Here is a 17,146-nt window from a genome sequence, read left to right as displayed (position 1 = left end):
CTTTTCAGTTTTCATAATGTAATGGGGCACATTACCTTGGGCTTGTTGCTTTCCCAAAGCTCCACCCAGCACTCCTGGGGTCCTTCACGGGGGTCTTCACAGGTCCTGCTCGACAACGAGCCTATTAGAAGGGAGCATGGAAGGAAAGGGGGGGTGCCAGGTCTTTAATATTTTATGTTGGCACTGTGGTTTCTCCTTCCTGTTCCACATCTGCTTGTTGTTGGATGTCGCATGGGTTCAGGCACCGTTTTGATGGAAGATGCATGGTGCGGGTTGGCGCGTTGTCGCCGGAGGACTTTATCGTTTTCTGTGGCACTGCCACGATCCAAACTGGTAAATATTTAAATATGTGTTATTATTAATAGCTTTTCAATCATTTTCAATTTTTATATCATTTGTAGTTCATTGGGAAAATAAACCAATTAAAAAAATGATTAACAGTACATCATTTCACAATTTAATCAGACATAAAAAAAAAAAATTGTTAATTCGCTGCCAGCCCGCAAGTGAATTGGGCATTTATTGCCGTCAATGGCAGTCACTGGTTGTTTGGATGTACGAGGGCATCATGTGATGTAAAAGAAGCTTGTGCTTGATTGAGACCTAGGCTGCTATTGGGTCTTTTATGCATTTTTAAACTGGTGTTTGACCTCCCTGCAGTGCCTGAGCAACAGTATTGTTGCTGTGTGCCATCATTACCTGTTGTAGAGACCATCTATGACCATCTATCCAAGTGAAGTAAATGGACCATCTATTCTTTTGTATTGCTGAATTACAAAAGAATAAATGCCGACTGTTTTGTTTGCGTCCATGTGTGCTACTGTCACTTTAAAGAGTGGTGCTCGTTATGAATAAGTAGGACTACAAGCTCTTTGTAATATTTTGACGTGTACAGCTGCTGTTTCAACGAACTTTTTTTTGGGCAAATCACTTGTGCAGCACAAAATAAGGCTCCACCATATTATGTTTTCTATAAATAAAGTTGGTCATCTAACATGATAAATTGAGCTATCTTAGTTATGATTTGACTTCTTTGCTGTCGCTTGACATTTTTTTTAATATATTCTGCAAAGTTATTTTCAGTAGTAATATAAATTGAGAATAAAACATAGAGATCATGAATTGAGTTTTGTTTACAGTGTCTCTCGGAGGGGGAAAAAAAATATATATATATAAGAACACATCCCGGTTGACTCATACCGTGTGCTTCCTTCCTGTCTGTCTGCACAGCTTCCAGCCGACCTCAATAAGATGCACTTGACGGACCACGCCCACCAGCAGGTGATGCACGTGCCTGCCAGTCAGTCGGGCTGCAGCATCGCCAGTGACTCGGGCAGCAGCAGCCTGTCGGACATCTACCAGGTGCTGTGTTCCAGGGAGTGAGATGATAACTCAAAAAGGGCCATACCCTTGATCAAATTTTATATTTTCCATTGGTTGATTTTGGTCTATGTCCACCGCCCCTGCCAGTGTAATCCTCCCTCATTTGGCTAATTAACACTGCTGCCTGCATAGCTACTTCCTGCGGCGGTTGCAAAGGTCTGACGCAGGAAATATCCCTGACCTTTTCCCAGCTGAGTCTACGCCTTTAGAAGCGTCGGGCGATGTCCTCCAGCTTCTCCAGAGGATTGTAGTTGTCACGGCGAAAGCAAATCAATAATCCATGAAACAACACGTGTTGCATCCTTGAAAGCCCTTAAGCGCGGCCTGAAATTAATCCAATAAATAGTTTCCACCTTGGTGGCATTTTGGCTTATGAATTCCAAGCTAATGAGTTGCTGTGATCAATACGTAGGCCCCGTCGGGGAATGTAAACGGCCACGTTATTGTGGCAGAAAATGAACTGGAGGAACGTGTGTATGCGTTACTCGCACTGAAAGGGGCCATTTTTCTTCCTCAGGCCACAGAAAGCGAGCTCGGCGATGTGGACCTTTCTGGCCTTGCCGAGGCTGCCGTGGACAGCGAGGAGGAGGAAGAGGACGAAGAAGACCTGGAAAGGGCATCTGACGCGCTGCTGGGTCGGGACCTGGTGCGTGAGTGTCTGGAGAAGGACCCGGCTGACCGAAACGACGATGATGTCGGTCAGTATGTGTTTGATGGCATTAGCATCAATGGAGACCCAATCCATTTCAACTGCGAGGGCTAGCAGCGAATGATATCTATCAGTCAATGGAATAATGTTCTGTACAGCTGTTTCAATTTGACATCATATAGAATGCCAATGAACGACTAAAATTTACCAAATTTGAAATGATACACCACTATTTTGTCATATTTTATATTCTCTATACATATATTTACGATCAGGTAGCATATTTGCATATCTAATGTTTATACAATGCATTGTTGCATTTTATCTGATGCCCTAAAAACTTTATCATATTATACTGTATATTATACAAACATTTTTTATAAAACTCTAACATATCATTTTTAATTAATTCATCATATACTAGTGTAAATATACACACAATAATATTATTTTTCTATTTACTGTATTTCCACCATGCTCTAATGCTCTATAAAACATCCATGTAACGTATATTTTTATGTGTTCTTGTACACAACTCGAATATACCATATTTGCTCTGTAATATGATGATTGTATGGTAACATAACATATACATGAGGACTATATACTGTAACTCATAACGTGCAATGTTTGCATCATTCATGTTTTATACAACTCGACTGCACCTTACAAATCTCATGTCAAATTTTACGTACAACTCAAATGCACCTTCGAGTGTATTTAATAGGTCCACAACAACTTCAACCCTAATGTAGCATATTTTAATATTCTTTTTTAATATATTTCCAGAGCAACTGCTGGAGTTTATGCACCAGCTGCCAGCATTCGCCAACATGACCATGTCGGTGCGCCGTGAACTGTGCGGCGTGATGGTGTTTGAGGTGGTAGAGCAGGCAGGCACCATCATTCTGCATGACAAGCAGGAGGTCAGAACCACCACACTAAAGTAGCAAAAACAAAGTGCCGGCTGGCCACTGTACGAGTACGAAAATGTCATTCGTGTTTCCTACCCTAAGCTGGATCAGTGGTACGTCATCCTAAATGGGGCGGTGGAGATTGGGCGACCCGAGAGCCGGGCGGAAACGCTATGCATGGGCAATAGCTTCGGCATCTCTGCCTCCATGGAAAAGCAGTACATGAATGGCGAAGTCCGCACCAAAGGGGACGACTGCCAGGTAATGGACATCTATCACTGTCAATGGTAGCAAATGAGTTAAGGGGCTCAAATAAGTTCTGTGTCTACATTGAACTGTTCAGTTTATATTCTGGTTCTGTAGGTTTACAAACAACCTCTAATCAAGTTCAACGTTATGTAATTATACGGTATTAAGGCTGGGCAAGTTAACTAGTTAACTCTGAGGTTACTCACAATTATTTAACGCAATTATTTTAATCACACGTTAACATCAGATCCACCAAAGAAAAAGTTGTCTTTTTCAGCTCTCCCAAGGGTGTGCTATTTGTAGATACTACTACTTTATACACTACTATACTGTATATGCTACCTAGCTACAGTGCCGTCCATAATTATTGGCACCCCTGGTTAAGATGTGTTTTTAAGCTTCTAATATATATATTTTTTAATTCAAATGATATGGGACCTTAATGGAAAAAAAGAGAAAAATCCAACCTTCAATACAAGTGCATTTATTCAGTGGGGAAAAAATCCCACATAAAGAAAAAAATATTTGACATCAAATAATGTGTGTCACAATTGTTAGCACCCCTGGTGTTAATACTTTGTACAACCCCCTTTTGCCAACAAAACAAGGTCTGGGGACTGAGATGGCCATGGGAGGAGCTTGATTATGTGTCTGGTGAACCATTTCTGTGTAGATTTGGCCATATGTTTAGGGTCATTGTCTTGCTGAAAGACCCACTGACGACCCATCTTCAGCTTTCGGGCAGAGGGCAACAGATTTTGATTTAAAATGTCTTGGTATTTCAAAGCATTCATGATGCCATGCACCCTAACAAGGTTCCCAGGGCCTTTGGAAGCGAAACAGCCCCAAAGCATCACTGACCCACCCCTATACTTCACAGTGGGTATGAGGTGCTTTTCAGCATGCGCATCTTTCGTGGCACCCCAGACCCACTTAGAGTGTTTGTTTCCAAAAAGCTCAATCTTGGTCTCATCTGACCAAAGCATGCGGCCCCAGTTGAAGCCTGGGACTGTGAAATACCAGGACATTTTAAATCAAAATATGTTGCCCTCTGCCCGAAAGCTGAAGATGGGTCGGCACTGGGTCTTTCAGCAAGACAAAGACCCTAAACATGTGGCCAAATCTACACAGAAATGGTTCACCAGACACATAATCAAGCTCCTCCCATGGCCATCTCAGTCCCCAGACCTTGTTTTGTTGGCAAAAGGGGGTTGTACAAAGTATTAACACCAGGGGTGCTAATAATTGTGACACACATTATTTGATGTCAAATAATGATTTCTTTATGTGGGATTTTTTCCCCCGCTGAATAAATGCACTTGTATTGAAAGTTGGGTTTTTCTCTTTTTTTTCCATTAAGGTCCCATATTATTTGAATAAAAAAAAATATTAGAAGCTAAAAAACCTTATCTTAACCAGGGGTGCCAATAATTATGGAGGGCACTGTAAATAGCATTGCAAGGGCATTATGACTTCATATATGATTGGATACACCTAATAGCTGATAGGACGGGAAGAGGGAAGTCTGGAAAGATTTGGGTATCATTATAACTACTGTAAATACTGATGAATCAGACAGTGTTAATCACAAATTTCTATGCTATTAATCACGATTAAATATTTTAATTGTTGCCCTAAAGTGTATTGATTTTTTCTAACGCTCTGTGCTCATTTAAACACTCACATGTGACCTACCGGACGCTCCTAACATGGTGCGCTATCCGTCACTTCCTATCGTCGGACCTTGAGGAAGTTGACGAAATTGCTCATAGTAGAAGGGGAACCTAGCTTTTTTTTTTTCCATGCATACATACGAGAAAGTATCTGTTCTGCCTACGTGGTATGAGTGACTATGCGCTACCTGATTCGCACTATCATGTTTTCCGCTTGCAGTTGGTGTGCATCGCCCAGGAGGACTACTGGCGCATCCTCAACCACGTGGAGAAAAACACACACAAGGTGGAAGAGGAGGGCGAGATAGTCATGGTGAAGGAGCACCGCGAGCTAGACCGGAGCGGCACCCGCAAGGGGCACATCGTCATCAAGGTAGGTGGCACCAAAACGTCTAAGCTTTCAGTGCCATTGACCGCGATAGATGTCTATCTTTGTTAATGGCAGCGGAAGAGTTAACAATTGAGTTCAAAGTTCAGGTTAGGTTATACCTTGACCTTGTTATGCCTTAGGAGTCCAAGGCGGCTAATTAGTGTCCCCTGGGTTAGCGAAGATCGATGGGCAGCTACTTGCCGAAACATCAATGCGCCGGCTCAGCGCTCTTTGTTGCTCATTAAGAGGAAGCATTAGTGCCATGAGCACTCCTCTTGTCCGCCAAAGTCCTCTCTTGATCTTTTGTTGTTTTTTATTCTCCTCTGAATCTCTAGAGGCAGTCGGGTATCGATTTTGTAATGGGCCCCTATGATTCCAAAAACAGATTCAGCGTATACGGGTTGAATCTCATGTGTTTTTCATTTTCTTTCTTCCTTTCTGTGCCTTGCTATAATACTTTCGCTTCCTCGCTAGAAAAAGAATCTATCCTTCAAAAAGTGTCTCTTAGACAATCTATCGATGTCAGTGGCGGCCAGTGAGTTAGTGTTGTGATGTTTCTGTATAGTTTCAAGTGACACTTTTTTGGTAGTTAAAAAAAGAAAAAAAGGGGGGGGTTATGTAGGCCACAATATTAACATTTGGTATGTATGTACAGTGTATCACAAAAGTGAGTACACCCCTTGCATTTCTGCAGATGTTTAAGTATATCTTATTGTGGACAACACTGACAAAATGACACTTTGACACAATGAAAAGTAGTCTGTGTGCAGCTTATATAATAGAATTAATTTATTTCCCCTCAAAATAACTCAAAATATAGCCATTAATATCTAAACCCCTGGCAACAAAAGTGAGTACACCCCTTAGTGAAAGTTGTCAATATTAACATACAACATGTCAACTGTCAATATTTTGTGTGGCCACCACTATTATCCAGAACTGCCTTTACTCTCCTGGGTATAGAGTTGACCAGAGCTTCACAGGTTGCCACTGGAATGCTCTTCCACTCCTCCATGATGACGTTGAGGAGCTGCCGGATATTTGAGACTTTGCTCACCTCCACCTTCCGCTTGAGAATTTCCCAAAGATGATCTATAGGGTTCAAGTCTGGAGACATGCTTGGCCAGTCCATCACATTTACCCTCAGCCTCTTCAGTAAAGCAGTGGTCATCTTGGGGGTGTGTTTGGGGTCATTGTCATGCTGGAACACTGCCCTGCGATCCAGTTTCTTGAGGGAGGGTATCATGCTCTGCTACAGTATTTCACAGTACATGTTGGAGTTCAGGTTTCCCTCGATGGAATGTTACTCTCAAACACCTGCAGCACTCATGCAGCCCCAGACCATGACATTCCCACGACCATGCTTGACTGTAGGCATGACACACTTATCTTTGGACTCCTCACCTGGTCGCCGCCACACATGCTTGAGACCATCGGAACCAAATAAATTAATCTTTGTGTCATCAGACCATAGGACATGGTTCCAGTAATCCATGTGCTTTGTTGACATGTCTTCAGCAAACTGTTTGCGGGCTTTCTTGTGTACCGTCTTCAGAAGAGCCTTCCTCCTGGGGTGACTGCACTTCTGCGACAATCTTTCAAAGAAAGCATTTGGATGTGACGCTCAGCACGTGCGCTCAGCTTCTTTGGACGACCAACCCGAGGCCTGTTCTGATTGAACCCTGCTCTTTTAAAACGCTGGATGATCTTAGCCACTGTGCTGCAGCTCAGTTTCAGGGTGTTGGCAATCTTCTTGTAGCCTTGGCCATCTTCATGTAGCGCAACAATACGTCTTTTAAGATCCTCAGAGAGTTCTTTGCCATATGGTGCCATGTTGGAACTTTCAGTGACCAGTATGAGAGAGTGTGAGAGCTGCACTACAAATTTAAACACAGCTACTCCCTGTGCACACCTGGATCTAGTAACACTAATGAGTCACATGACATTTTGGAGGGAAATTGACAAGCAGTTCTCATTTGGACATTTAGGGATGTAGTTTCTAAGGGGTGTACTCACTTCTGTTGCCAGAGGTTTAGATATCAATGGCTATATTTTGAGTTATTTGGAGGGGAAAATAAATTAACTCTATTATATAAACTGCACACAGACTACTTTTCATAGTGTCAAAGTGCCATTTTTTTCAGTGTTGTCCCATGAAAAGATATACTTAAATATCTACAGAAATGCGAGGGGTGTACTCTCTTTTGTGATGCACTGAATGTCTTTGGTTTGGTCGTTTGATGTCCACATCTTCTTATACTTACATATATTTATCTATAAAATTGTCCATGCGGGCTGCAGGGGACCCCCGAGCGTCTAATTATGCACCTGGTGGAAGAGCCTTCGGTGGTGGATCCGACTTACATTGAAGACTTCCTGCTCACCTACCGAACCTTCGTGTCCAGCCCCATGGAGGTGGGCAAGAAGCTGCTGGACTGGTTCCAGATGGACACTCTCAGAGACACGGTCAGTGTGTGAGCACTTACTGAGTGCACCGTATCAATAAAGAACATGGAACTTTATGCATTTATTCATTGCTCATTGTTATTTCCACGCTTCTGTCAGCATGCGCTGATTTTTTATTTTTTTTTAATCCACGTGTTTTTGATCAATATGCACATTCAGCAGGCTCAGCGGTCCTTGAGCTCGCTGGCCAGTAGTTCACGGTCGACACTTTACTTGTCTATAGGAGCTTTGGGTGGGGATTAGTGCATACTGCTGTCAATAATAGTCTAAATTTACCTTACAAATGAAAAACAAGAAACCTCCACACCGCCATCCTTTGGGAGGTGAACGCTTTGATTGGAAAAAAAAAGAAAATAGTTAATATTTCTCAATCTGTTTTCGATTTGGCATTATGGGGCATTCTGTTTGGAATTTTGATGGGAAAATGTTACTTAATCTATATTAAAAAGAGGGCTGTTTCATGAGAATTTTGCTCTTAAAAATTAAATAAAAAATCTTTTAATGAGATTATCACTAGTAGCCATCCAATCCTGCCATTGACGGTGCTAGACGTCCAATCCATTTGAACTGGGAGGGTGGCAGCGAATGAAAATTCTACTAGTGATGAACTCATTTAAAGAGCTTTCATTTAATTTTAATTTGTTCTAGTTTCACCTAAAAATAATTGTCAATATGGCGTTTTGTTTGAGTAAAAATTTAAGGGAGTTTTCAAAAATGTAATACATTTTCAAATATAGGTTACGCGTATTGTGCTTCTGTGGGTAAACAACCACTTCAACGACTTTGAGGGCGATACGGGCATGACACGCTTCTTGGAAGACTTTGAAAAGCTGCTGGAAGCCACGGTAAGACCACATGTCTCACCGGGTCATTTCCACAATTTAATAGCCACGCTATCATTTTTTTTATTAGAAAATGAAAGGTCACCTGCGGCTGCTTAACATCGCGTGCGCTGCCAAGGCTAAGTGGCGGCAGATCACGCTGCAGAAGGCGTCGCGTGAGTCGCCGCTCTACTTCAGCGTGCAGGGCGGGAGCGAGCGCGGCTTCGGCATCTTCGTGGAGTCCGTGGAAGACGGCAGCAAAGCGGCCGAGGCGGGACTCAAACGCGGAGACCAGGTTAAACGAGTTCGAAGACGTGGGAGTGGAATTTTTATTTCGTCATTTTAATGAGTGTTCTTCACCTTTTCCTTTCCCTTTAAAAGTGCAACTGAAACTACTTACTCCATCTTGAGGAACTTCCTCTCTCTGTTTTTAGTTGTTCACACGTTGCTAAAATGTGACATCTCGTTGCCTTATTTTAGATCATGGAGATCAACGGGCAGAACTTTGAGAACATCTCCTTCTCTAAAGCTGTAGACATCCTGAGGAACAACACGCACTTGTCACTCACGGTTAAGACCAACATATTCGGTGAGGGAACCACCTTAATATCAATAAATGAAATAAATTCTTATTTATTATTATTATTACTGGCTGAAGGCTTGTCAAGTTGTTGTTCCTGTTGGGGTTGATGCGTACACTATCATTTGAGAAATTGAAAATGAAATTTGGCATGTTTTTTTTAGGTATATATATATATACATCCATCCTCTGAGCCCGATTTTTTATTTTCATGTCTCAGGGCTCAATAATTACTATACTTTAGTTCACCTGACTAAAAGCTGCACCTACAAATTTTCAAAAGAAAATTGTATTTGTCCATATATGTATAAGCCGTGCGCACTGGACTATAAGCTGCACGTTTTTACATCGCATTATGGATATTTACACCTAAACACATTGCTTAGGTTGTTTTTGTTGTTGATGGATCACAATGATATTTGGTAGGTACCGTATTTTCCACACTATAAGGCGTACTTTCAATGAATGGCCTGTTTTAAAAGTTTTTCTATATAGGGCGCACCTCGTTATAAGGTGCAGTAGTAGTAGTGTTTGGTGTTGCGTTACGCATTCACTAGATCGGGGTCGGCAACCTGTGTTTTGACAGCCGCATGCGGCTCTTTAGCGCTGCCCTAGTGGCTCCGTGGAGCATTTTAAAAAATGTTTGAAAAGGGACAAAGATGGTTGAGGGAATTTTTTTGTTTTGTTTTGTTATAGTTTCTGTGGGAGGACAAAAATTGCACAAACTTTTTTAATGTTTTCCAGGGCTGCAAAAATGTGTACAATAAAATATTATATTTTAACATTTCTGTCAATGAAGATTTGGGTCATAGCCTGCGACACGAGTTTCTATCAGCATGGCGGGATGCAAGGCTGATGACTGTTGTAAACAAGCCAGAACACCTGTTGGCAGCCGAGTACCCAGTTGGGAGTGAGAGAAAAAGTGCAATTTCATTACTTCTGAAGAACCTAGGCTAGGTTCATACTGCACGTCTTAATGCACGAATCCGATTTTTTTGTGTTTTTCCGACTCGACTAGTGAGGCATTAACTTGACTGTCTGAATGGGACAAGTCACGTAGAAGTGGACCATTTCAAATCCGATCTCGGTCACTTTTGTATGTGGTTTAAATCCGATCTGGACCACATTTTTCCAGAATGTGGCGGGCGGTCTGAACTGTCAAGTCTCCCGAATTGGAATACATGCAGTAAATTCATCAGCAAAGAGCGAGAGAGACTGGGCACTACGGTAGCGGTGCAGCTGTGCGGTGGCTCCTAGCTTGCCTTGAACACGGCTTTTGGGGGAGGGTCGGGCTTGACACCAGTCATAAAAAAATAAAATGGGTTGAGGATAAGCCTGAAAATGCTTGGTTTTCTTTCTGCTCCATATGAGCAATATTTCAAGATTGCTTACACGGCCGAAGTCGCAAACTGTCCGTATGTGTGTGTGTGTGTGTGTGTGTGTGTGTGTCATGCACTGACAGTGCATGCATGCTATCGATCCATATAAACTTTGAACATAAGACTAAATGGGGATTATTCTGTTATTTTTGTCATGATATGTTCACCTATGAATGACGTTGAGCCAGCATGTGTGGTCATTTGTTTGATGCTTCTGCGCAGACTTCAAAAGCAAAACGGAGATAATAAAGAAAATCAAAGACATGCCTAGATGAGGGGCATGTTATGCACGTTCCATTTTGTTTTTCGAAACTTTAAAATAAAAACGGCATCAAAAATCGGATTTCTTTATTGCATTTCTATAATTTCATAAAAGCAATGAAACAATTCACTAATATTGTAATGAAGTGAATCTTGAGGTGGCATCGTACAACAGAGTAGTCACGTGGTGCGTTGGATGCACTGCAGGGAAAATAAACATTAAATCATGAAGGCTCATTGCTAGTATGTATTTTTAGCCGAGTTAGTCATTTAGATAGTTGGCTAATATAGCTGATTCAGATACATACAGCATGTGTTGCCTTCATTATTAGGCTTATTTAAGGCTTTTCATTTTTTGAGGCTCCAGACATATTTGTTTTTTGTTTGTTTGTTTTTTTGGTCCAATATTTCAACATTTTGGGTTGTCGACCCCTGCACTTGATGGAGCGTTGGGAAAGGGAAAGTCATGCCATGATTAAACCGTATTGATCCATAATCATGTAGTCCCCGGGTTACGGCGTACCCGACTTACGTGATTTCAACTTTACGACGCCGGAGTCTCGTCCGCCGTTTTGTCTCAAATTGTTTTTTGTTGTCGTTGTTTAATAATGTTGACTTTTGTTTTGTGATGCATCCTTTTATTTTGGCGCAGTAAGCATAGAGCAGGTAGTGCTTCCACACGCGAGTAAGAGCGTATGTACACATGAAAAAGAACGTATTTGCACACACACAAATTGATATATGCTAATCATTTGTGTGGATTGTTTGTGTGGGGATAGCGTAACCACGCCAGTGGTGGAGTAGTTGTCCCCCAACCCAGAGGCTGTGGGTTCGATTCTCCACCCTGATGAACTGGCCTAAGTCTCAGTTCAGATGGATTGGATGTCTACTAGTAATAAACAAATTGGTCGACGGGTGCATCTTAGCGAGAGAACGAACTGGTCACAGCCTTCAGCCTGTATTAGCACATTAGTGCTTTTGTCAATTCTGGCAATGACTCATGATCTGTCAAATTGGAATATGTGAGTAATTGATGTCATTCATCCATTAACCGTCAGTTTTCAAAGAGCTTCTCAGCCGGATCTTGCATGAGAAAAAGAACGGCGGGCCGCACATTCCAAAAATCCAGGAAAAGAAGGGCAACCGCTTCTCCATCCCGGACTTACCCGGCGACATGGAGTTTGCCACCGACCACAAGGTCACACGCAAAATGAAGGCCAACACGGTGTCGGGCGGCCGCAACAAGATCCGCAAAATGCTGGAGAAGACGCGCTTCAGTATACTGCCACCCAAACCTTTCAGGTATAACCCCGCTTAAACCAAATCAATACTTTGTGCGTAATGTGCCAACTCGGCTGCTCGGCATGACTTTTTCTATTACGGATGAGGTCAAAAAGTCGCTGTGAGTGTGCACGCTTCCTTAATTTAACATGTGTAGGAGGAACAACGCTTTTTCGCAGTTGCGTGTCCTCAAAGTGCACGCGTGTGAACTTTCATCACGCATGCTCGATGAAGTTCCATTCATGTTTTCGCCCTTGCTGTGCTTTCATCCCAAAACGAAGTGGTACTGCTTCTCTCTTTTCTGTTAAATTCCCATTTATTTAAAACTTTCTGTTTCTTTTCCCCCTGCTTTGCTGCTTCAGGGGCCTGTTTGGGTAAGATTTCTTGTTCAGCGCATACACACGCAAGCACTTTAGTTCCAGGATTGTGCTGTGTCATGTCCTATTTGCTGTGCAAAAACAGCGCCTTAAGACATTTTTGTAGAGCAAATATGAAAAAGTCTCAGTATCAATGATTATTGGCTAATGTTGCAGATGTTTCATTGATAAATTCACTGTTCAAATGTGTCTATAGGATGACTGACTTAATTTAGCAGGCCTGTGCAATGTGGTTACTTTTTTCTTCAAGTTGTCCAATCTCGATTATTATCACAAAATTTTTAAATGTGATTTATATAAAATATTTTAACCCTTTATAGGAAGAGTGGCTATATTCTGTATTTTGGAAAAAATATTTGACAGAATACAGGCCTTGCGTCCACACAAGTGGTCATCGTATTTGGATCATGTGGGACACATTATTAATTTTTAAATTGATGAATAAAATTATAAATTGTTTAAATGTTAATTTTTTTTCTGTGCATCCAATCATGTCTCTTATCATCCTTCTGCTAAATTAGTTTGTCACTTGTAGACATTCGTTCATTCGCTGACAGTTCTAATGGGTCGGACCTCTACTACTGATAAACTCATTTAAATTCACGTTGCGAATGATCCCTGCCAGCCAATCAGTAAAATCGCTGTCCTATCAACAGCTAATTGATAGTTCCAGTTTATATTGAAAACTTAAGAAACCAGAACATAGTTGAACTTATTTACGTGTAAAGTAAACAATGACCAACACAAACGTTGCCTCTAATTGGATATTGCCACGCACATTTCCACCACCAAAGTGTTCAGTTTCAGTTATATTTTGTATGTTATTTATTCAACAGAAAGTGGACATGTGTAAGCATGTAGACTGTGAATTACCGTAATTTCCCAAATGTAAGGCGCACCCGTGTATAATGCGCACCCCAAATTTACTTGTAAAATCTAGGGAAAATTATTGTACCCGTTTATAGCGCGCAACCTAATTTTAGCACCAATAAATAGAAGAATACAAGAAAACAGAGCTCGTATACAGATACAGAAATGTCATTTTACTGACTGGTGAAACACAGCACAAGCATAGCATATTGGTAGTTCAAAACATTACCATAAACTGACAATATTTACTACGGGAATAATATGATTTGACACCTTCTCCAACTTACCAGAATCTAGGAGAAAACAAAACAGATGTGACTTTTCATTTAAAGGCTGCTGTATAACTTGCTCGTTTCATCATGATGAATCAATGTTTCTTCCATGGATTGATACGGTAAAATGAAAGTGAGAACGTAAATCGGAAATCCGAGAGAGCTCATCGCTGTCGACACGACTGTAACAATAGGAACTATTGTTATTTGGGTTTGAGTTTCCTGAGGGACAGATATAGTTGACGGACACACACAGGAAGTCTGTGTTGTTACGTTTGTTATGGTCCGAGTTGCGGAGCTGCAATAAACGTTGACTCAAATGAGTTCAAGAAAATAAATTCTGTGCTTTATGAAGAGTGAAAAAAGCAGAATTTAACACATACGAAATCATTCGTAATCAGAGTGAAGTATTACCGAAACAAAATGGTGACGCCACGTACCGTAATGGTCGGCAACTGATCCCCGCATACGTTTCTTCAACACAACGTGGCCGTGTCAATTAAAAAAAAATAATCGTTTTTTATATATATATATACTGTAAGTATGTATGTATGTATGTATGTATGTATATATATATACTGGACTGTCTCAGAAAATTAGAATACACAATATTCTAATTTTCTGAGACAGTCCTGTATATTGTTCTATGTAAAGGACGTCAGCCAAGGTCGGCCCCCCACATTTTTACCACGCCAAATCTGGTCCCCTTTGCAAAAAGTTTGGACACCCCTGCTTTAAATGGTGGATAAATGTACAGGACTGTCTCAGAAAATTAGAATATTGTGTATTCTAATTTTCTGAGACAGTCCAGTATATATATATATATATATATATATACATATATTAATATATTTCTAAAGATGCACGATAAGATAGGATAAGACCTTTATTGATCCCACCATGGGGAAATTCTCGGTGTTACAGCAGCAAAGATACAGGTAGCTCAGAGGACGGCGTGATGTGGCCGTTAATGTATAACATTAGCAGTCAACATTCGAAAACACATTAATAGTCTGTACATAGAGTACAGAGGGGGAAAAAAAATAGGTGGCAGTGCAGCAGTGTAAATGTCAAGTACAGAATATCGGTCACCGATAATTATCGGCCGATAATGGCAATTATGACATCACACAGATAATCCAGATAATAAAAAAATTCAACCGATAATGCAATCCGATAATTATATACTTGATTTAGCCTCCAAATGTGCGCAACCGAAGAATTCAGCACGCCGCCTCCCCAGCCCCTCCTCTCTCTGAAGCCCCTGAGGGAGAAGGGGCTGATGAGGCGGAGTTACACGACAAGAAGCAGTTGTATATTATGGCGGCTGTTACTAAAAAAACGAGCTCTCGCCATCTGCGAAACATGCACCGCAGAAGTTCCACGAGGCAGAAAGAAAGCATCCTCATTCAACACCACTAACCCAGTAGCCATTTAAAACTGCATCACAAAGATTTTTGGAATGAATATGAGGCTGCTGCTAGCGGGAATGCTAAAGCTATTGTAAACACAAACTAAGCTAAACTACGGGTCTTGTGATGATACAGAGTCAGGTTGTTTGGGAATGCAGCCCAAGGCGGGTGGTAAACTCTCATCTAAGGCTAAACACTGGCGCAACTCGAGACCGATAGTCGACAAGTAGCCATCTTCCGACGGAGCCCGCCACTCTGGCCGGTCCGGCGGCGGAACCTACAGCGAACACCCCAGTTTCTCGAGCGTTCCCCCACGGCGAGCAAGACGCGAGAGGTGCGCCTCCGTCCGGAGCAGAGCCAGGCCCCGAATATGCCGTGTCAAACCGGCCGGATTATCCGGTACAAACGCAGCTGCCGCCGCTGCCGAGACAGGACACGATTTTTTTTTTACCGAAATGACCCGAGAGCCAAAGCCCCAGATAAAAAAAATAATGCACTTAATACGACCACCATTCTTCATGAAAAACATGCAAATCACATTTTCACCACGGACATTTGGACAAGTGATGTCCAGTAAGCAAGCTTATCATGATGGCACAGTGATTAGATGATCATTTAAACATGCACAATGCATTCAGTATGTAAAAGGACAAGCGGTCAGATGACTTTGTAACGCTGCCTTTATTTTCGGCTTAACAAAACACAGGCACAAAACAACAAGCACGGAGACGCGAGCTCCACCTCCGTCCAAATAGTACTGCCCTGTATCAGTTTAGCTGCTGTAAAGCAAGTGTCGTGAGTGCCGCAAATGTAAACAAAGCGCTGCAGAATGGGTACATGACATCTCGCTCCTTTGAGTTGATCATTTTTACAGTGTGCAACAAAGCATATAACATTAGCAATCACTTTTCAAATTATTTAACTTATTTGTCTGCTCAATTACAGTCACAGTGGATAATCAAAACTTATTGGCACTTATTAACACTTATCAATTTAAATATGCACATTCCTGTTGTAATGAAATAACAATAATATTCTGTAGCCACAAATATTCAAAATCCTTCTTCCAATTTTTTTTTTAGGATTAAGTATAATAATTTATTGCTTAAAATAAGGCTGTTAAGATTATTTTCAGCTAGCTATTTTTCTTCCAAGAAATCTGAGAGAAATACACTTGAAGCGCTGGTAGATAATTTAACTTATTTCTAATAGATTGACACTTAAAACTGACTAGTTTTAAGGAGGTGTGTTTTTGCAGTGTAGTAACGTTATATATATTAGGAATGGCTTATTTTTAAAGGCATTTTTGTTTACTCTATAAGTAAATGTTGCCAAAGGTTTACCATTACACAATATCAGACAATCTGTCATTATTTAGATGTTGGAATTGACTACTTGTTCGTATTTTATGTTGAATAAAAAAAAAAAAGAGCAATAAATTATATTTTTGCACAGTAATATTTTCTCTTGTGTATACTTTAAAATTTTACATAAATCTTTTAATATAATTATCGGCTTGACATTATCGGTTATCGGTTGGAATGAGGAGGAAATTATCGTTTATCGGTATCGGTTGAAAAATGTATTATCGTGCATCACTAATATTTCTGTCTCCATCCATGTACCCGTTTATAATGCGCACCATGATTTTACAAGTTGATTTTGGGGGAAAAAAGTGCGCCTTATATTCGGGAAATTACAGTAATGAGACAATCAGGCAAGATTTGCACTTTTATTGATTGCACCTACATTTTTGACCCCCTCTCAGTGACGGTGGATTGGGCCAGTCGCAGGACGACAGTATCGTGGGTACCAAACAGTGCCGGCACAGCGTAGCTATTATGCCCATCCCTGGCAGTCTGTCGTCAAGCAGCCCGGACCTCCTACAGCCCGCTACCAGCGTCCTGGACTTCTCCAACCCGGCAGGTAGGAGACTAATAAAATCCTGGAGACCAGGGTTTTTCAGCAACCTGTCTTTTCACTGCCTTCATTCTTTCCTCTTGTTTTCTTCTTCCATTCTGCTGGTCCAGCACTGGGACTCTACTGTGAGTACAGATGCTTGACTTGTGTTCTGTCAAAGTGTGTTGACTAAAGAGTTGTGTTCTGCATGCGCTCTGAAAAACAATATCATTAATTGATTTTACATCGAAACCGTGAATTTAAATATTGCAATTTGAAATAGCCAATAC

General features: G+C 41.2%; 1 protein-coding gene across 8 annotated transcripts in view; it reads left to right on the top strand.

Moving 5' to 3' along the window:
* The window catches only part of rapgef6 (Rap guanine nucleotide exchange factor (GEF) 6), a 116,751-nt gene that overhangs the window by 77,423 nt on the left and 22,182 nt on the right, over window positions 1–17,146 (top strand). For 6 of the 8 annotated variants that reach the window (XM_057820203.1, XM_057820198.1, XM_057820201.1 and 3 more), the window contains 12 exons: window positions 1,231–1,362; window positions 1,901–2,081; window positions 2,822–2,958; window positions 3,049–3,207; window positions 5,089–5,241; window positions 7,540–7,704; window positions 8,442–8,549; window positions 8,617–8,820; window positions 9,006–9,114; window positions 11,804–12,047; window positions 16,726–16,883; window positions 16,988–17,002. In XM_057820203.1, coding sequence (XP_057676186.1) covers window positions 1,231–1,362; window positions 1,901–2,081; window positions 2,822–2,958; window positions 3,049–3,207; window positions 5,089–5,241; window positions 7,540–7,704; window positions 8,442–8,549; window positions 8,617–8,820; window positions 9,006–9,114; window positions 11,804–12,047; window positions 16,726–16,883; window positions 16,988–17,002 — 1,765 coding nt within the window. The remainder of the gene's footprint in view (window positions 1–1,230; window positions 1,363–1,900; window positions 2,082–2,821; window positions 2,959–3,048; window positions 3,208–5,088; window positions 5,242–7,539; window positions 7,705–8,441; window positions 8,550–8,616; window positions 8,821–9,005; window positions 9,115–11,803; window positions 12,048–16,725; window positions 16,884–16,987; window positions 17,003–17,146) is intronic. The other 2 variants (XM_057820199.1, XM_057820202.1) reach the window with 1 other exon arrangement.

This window comes from Corythoichthys intestinalis, chromosome 18 (genome assembly GCF_030265065.1).
Source record: "Corythoichthys intestinalis isolate RoL2023-P3 chromosome 18, ASM3026506v1, whole genome shotgun sequence".
Lineage (NCBI taxonomy): Eukaryota > Metazoa > Chordata > Actinopteri > Syngnathiformes > Syngnathidae > Corythoichthys > Corythoichthys intestinalis.
This window is presented reverse-complemented; position numbering and strand designations above follow the sequence as displayed.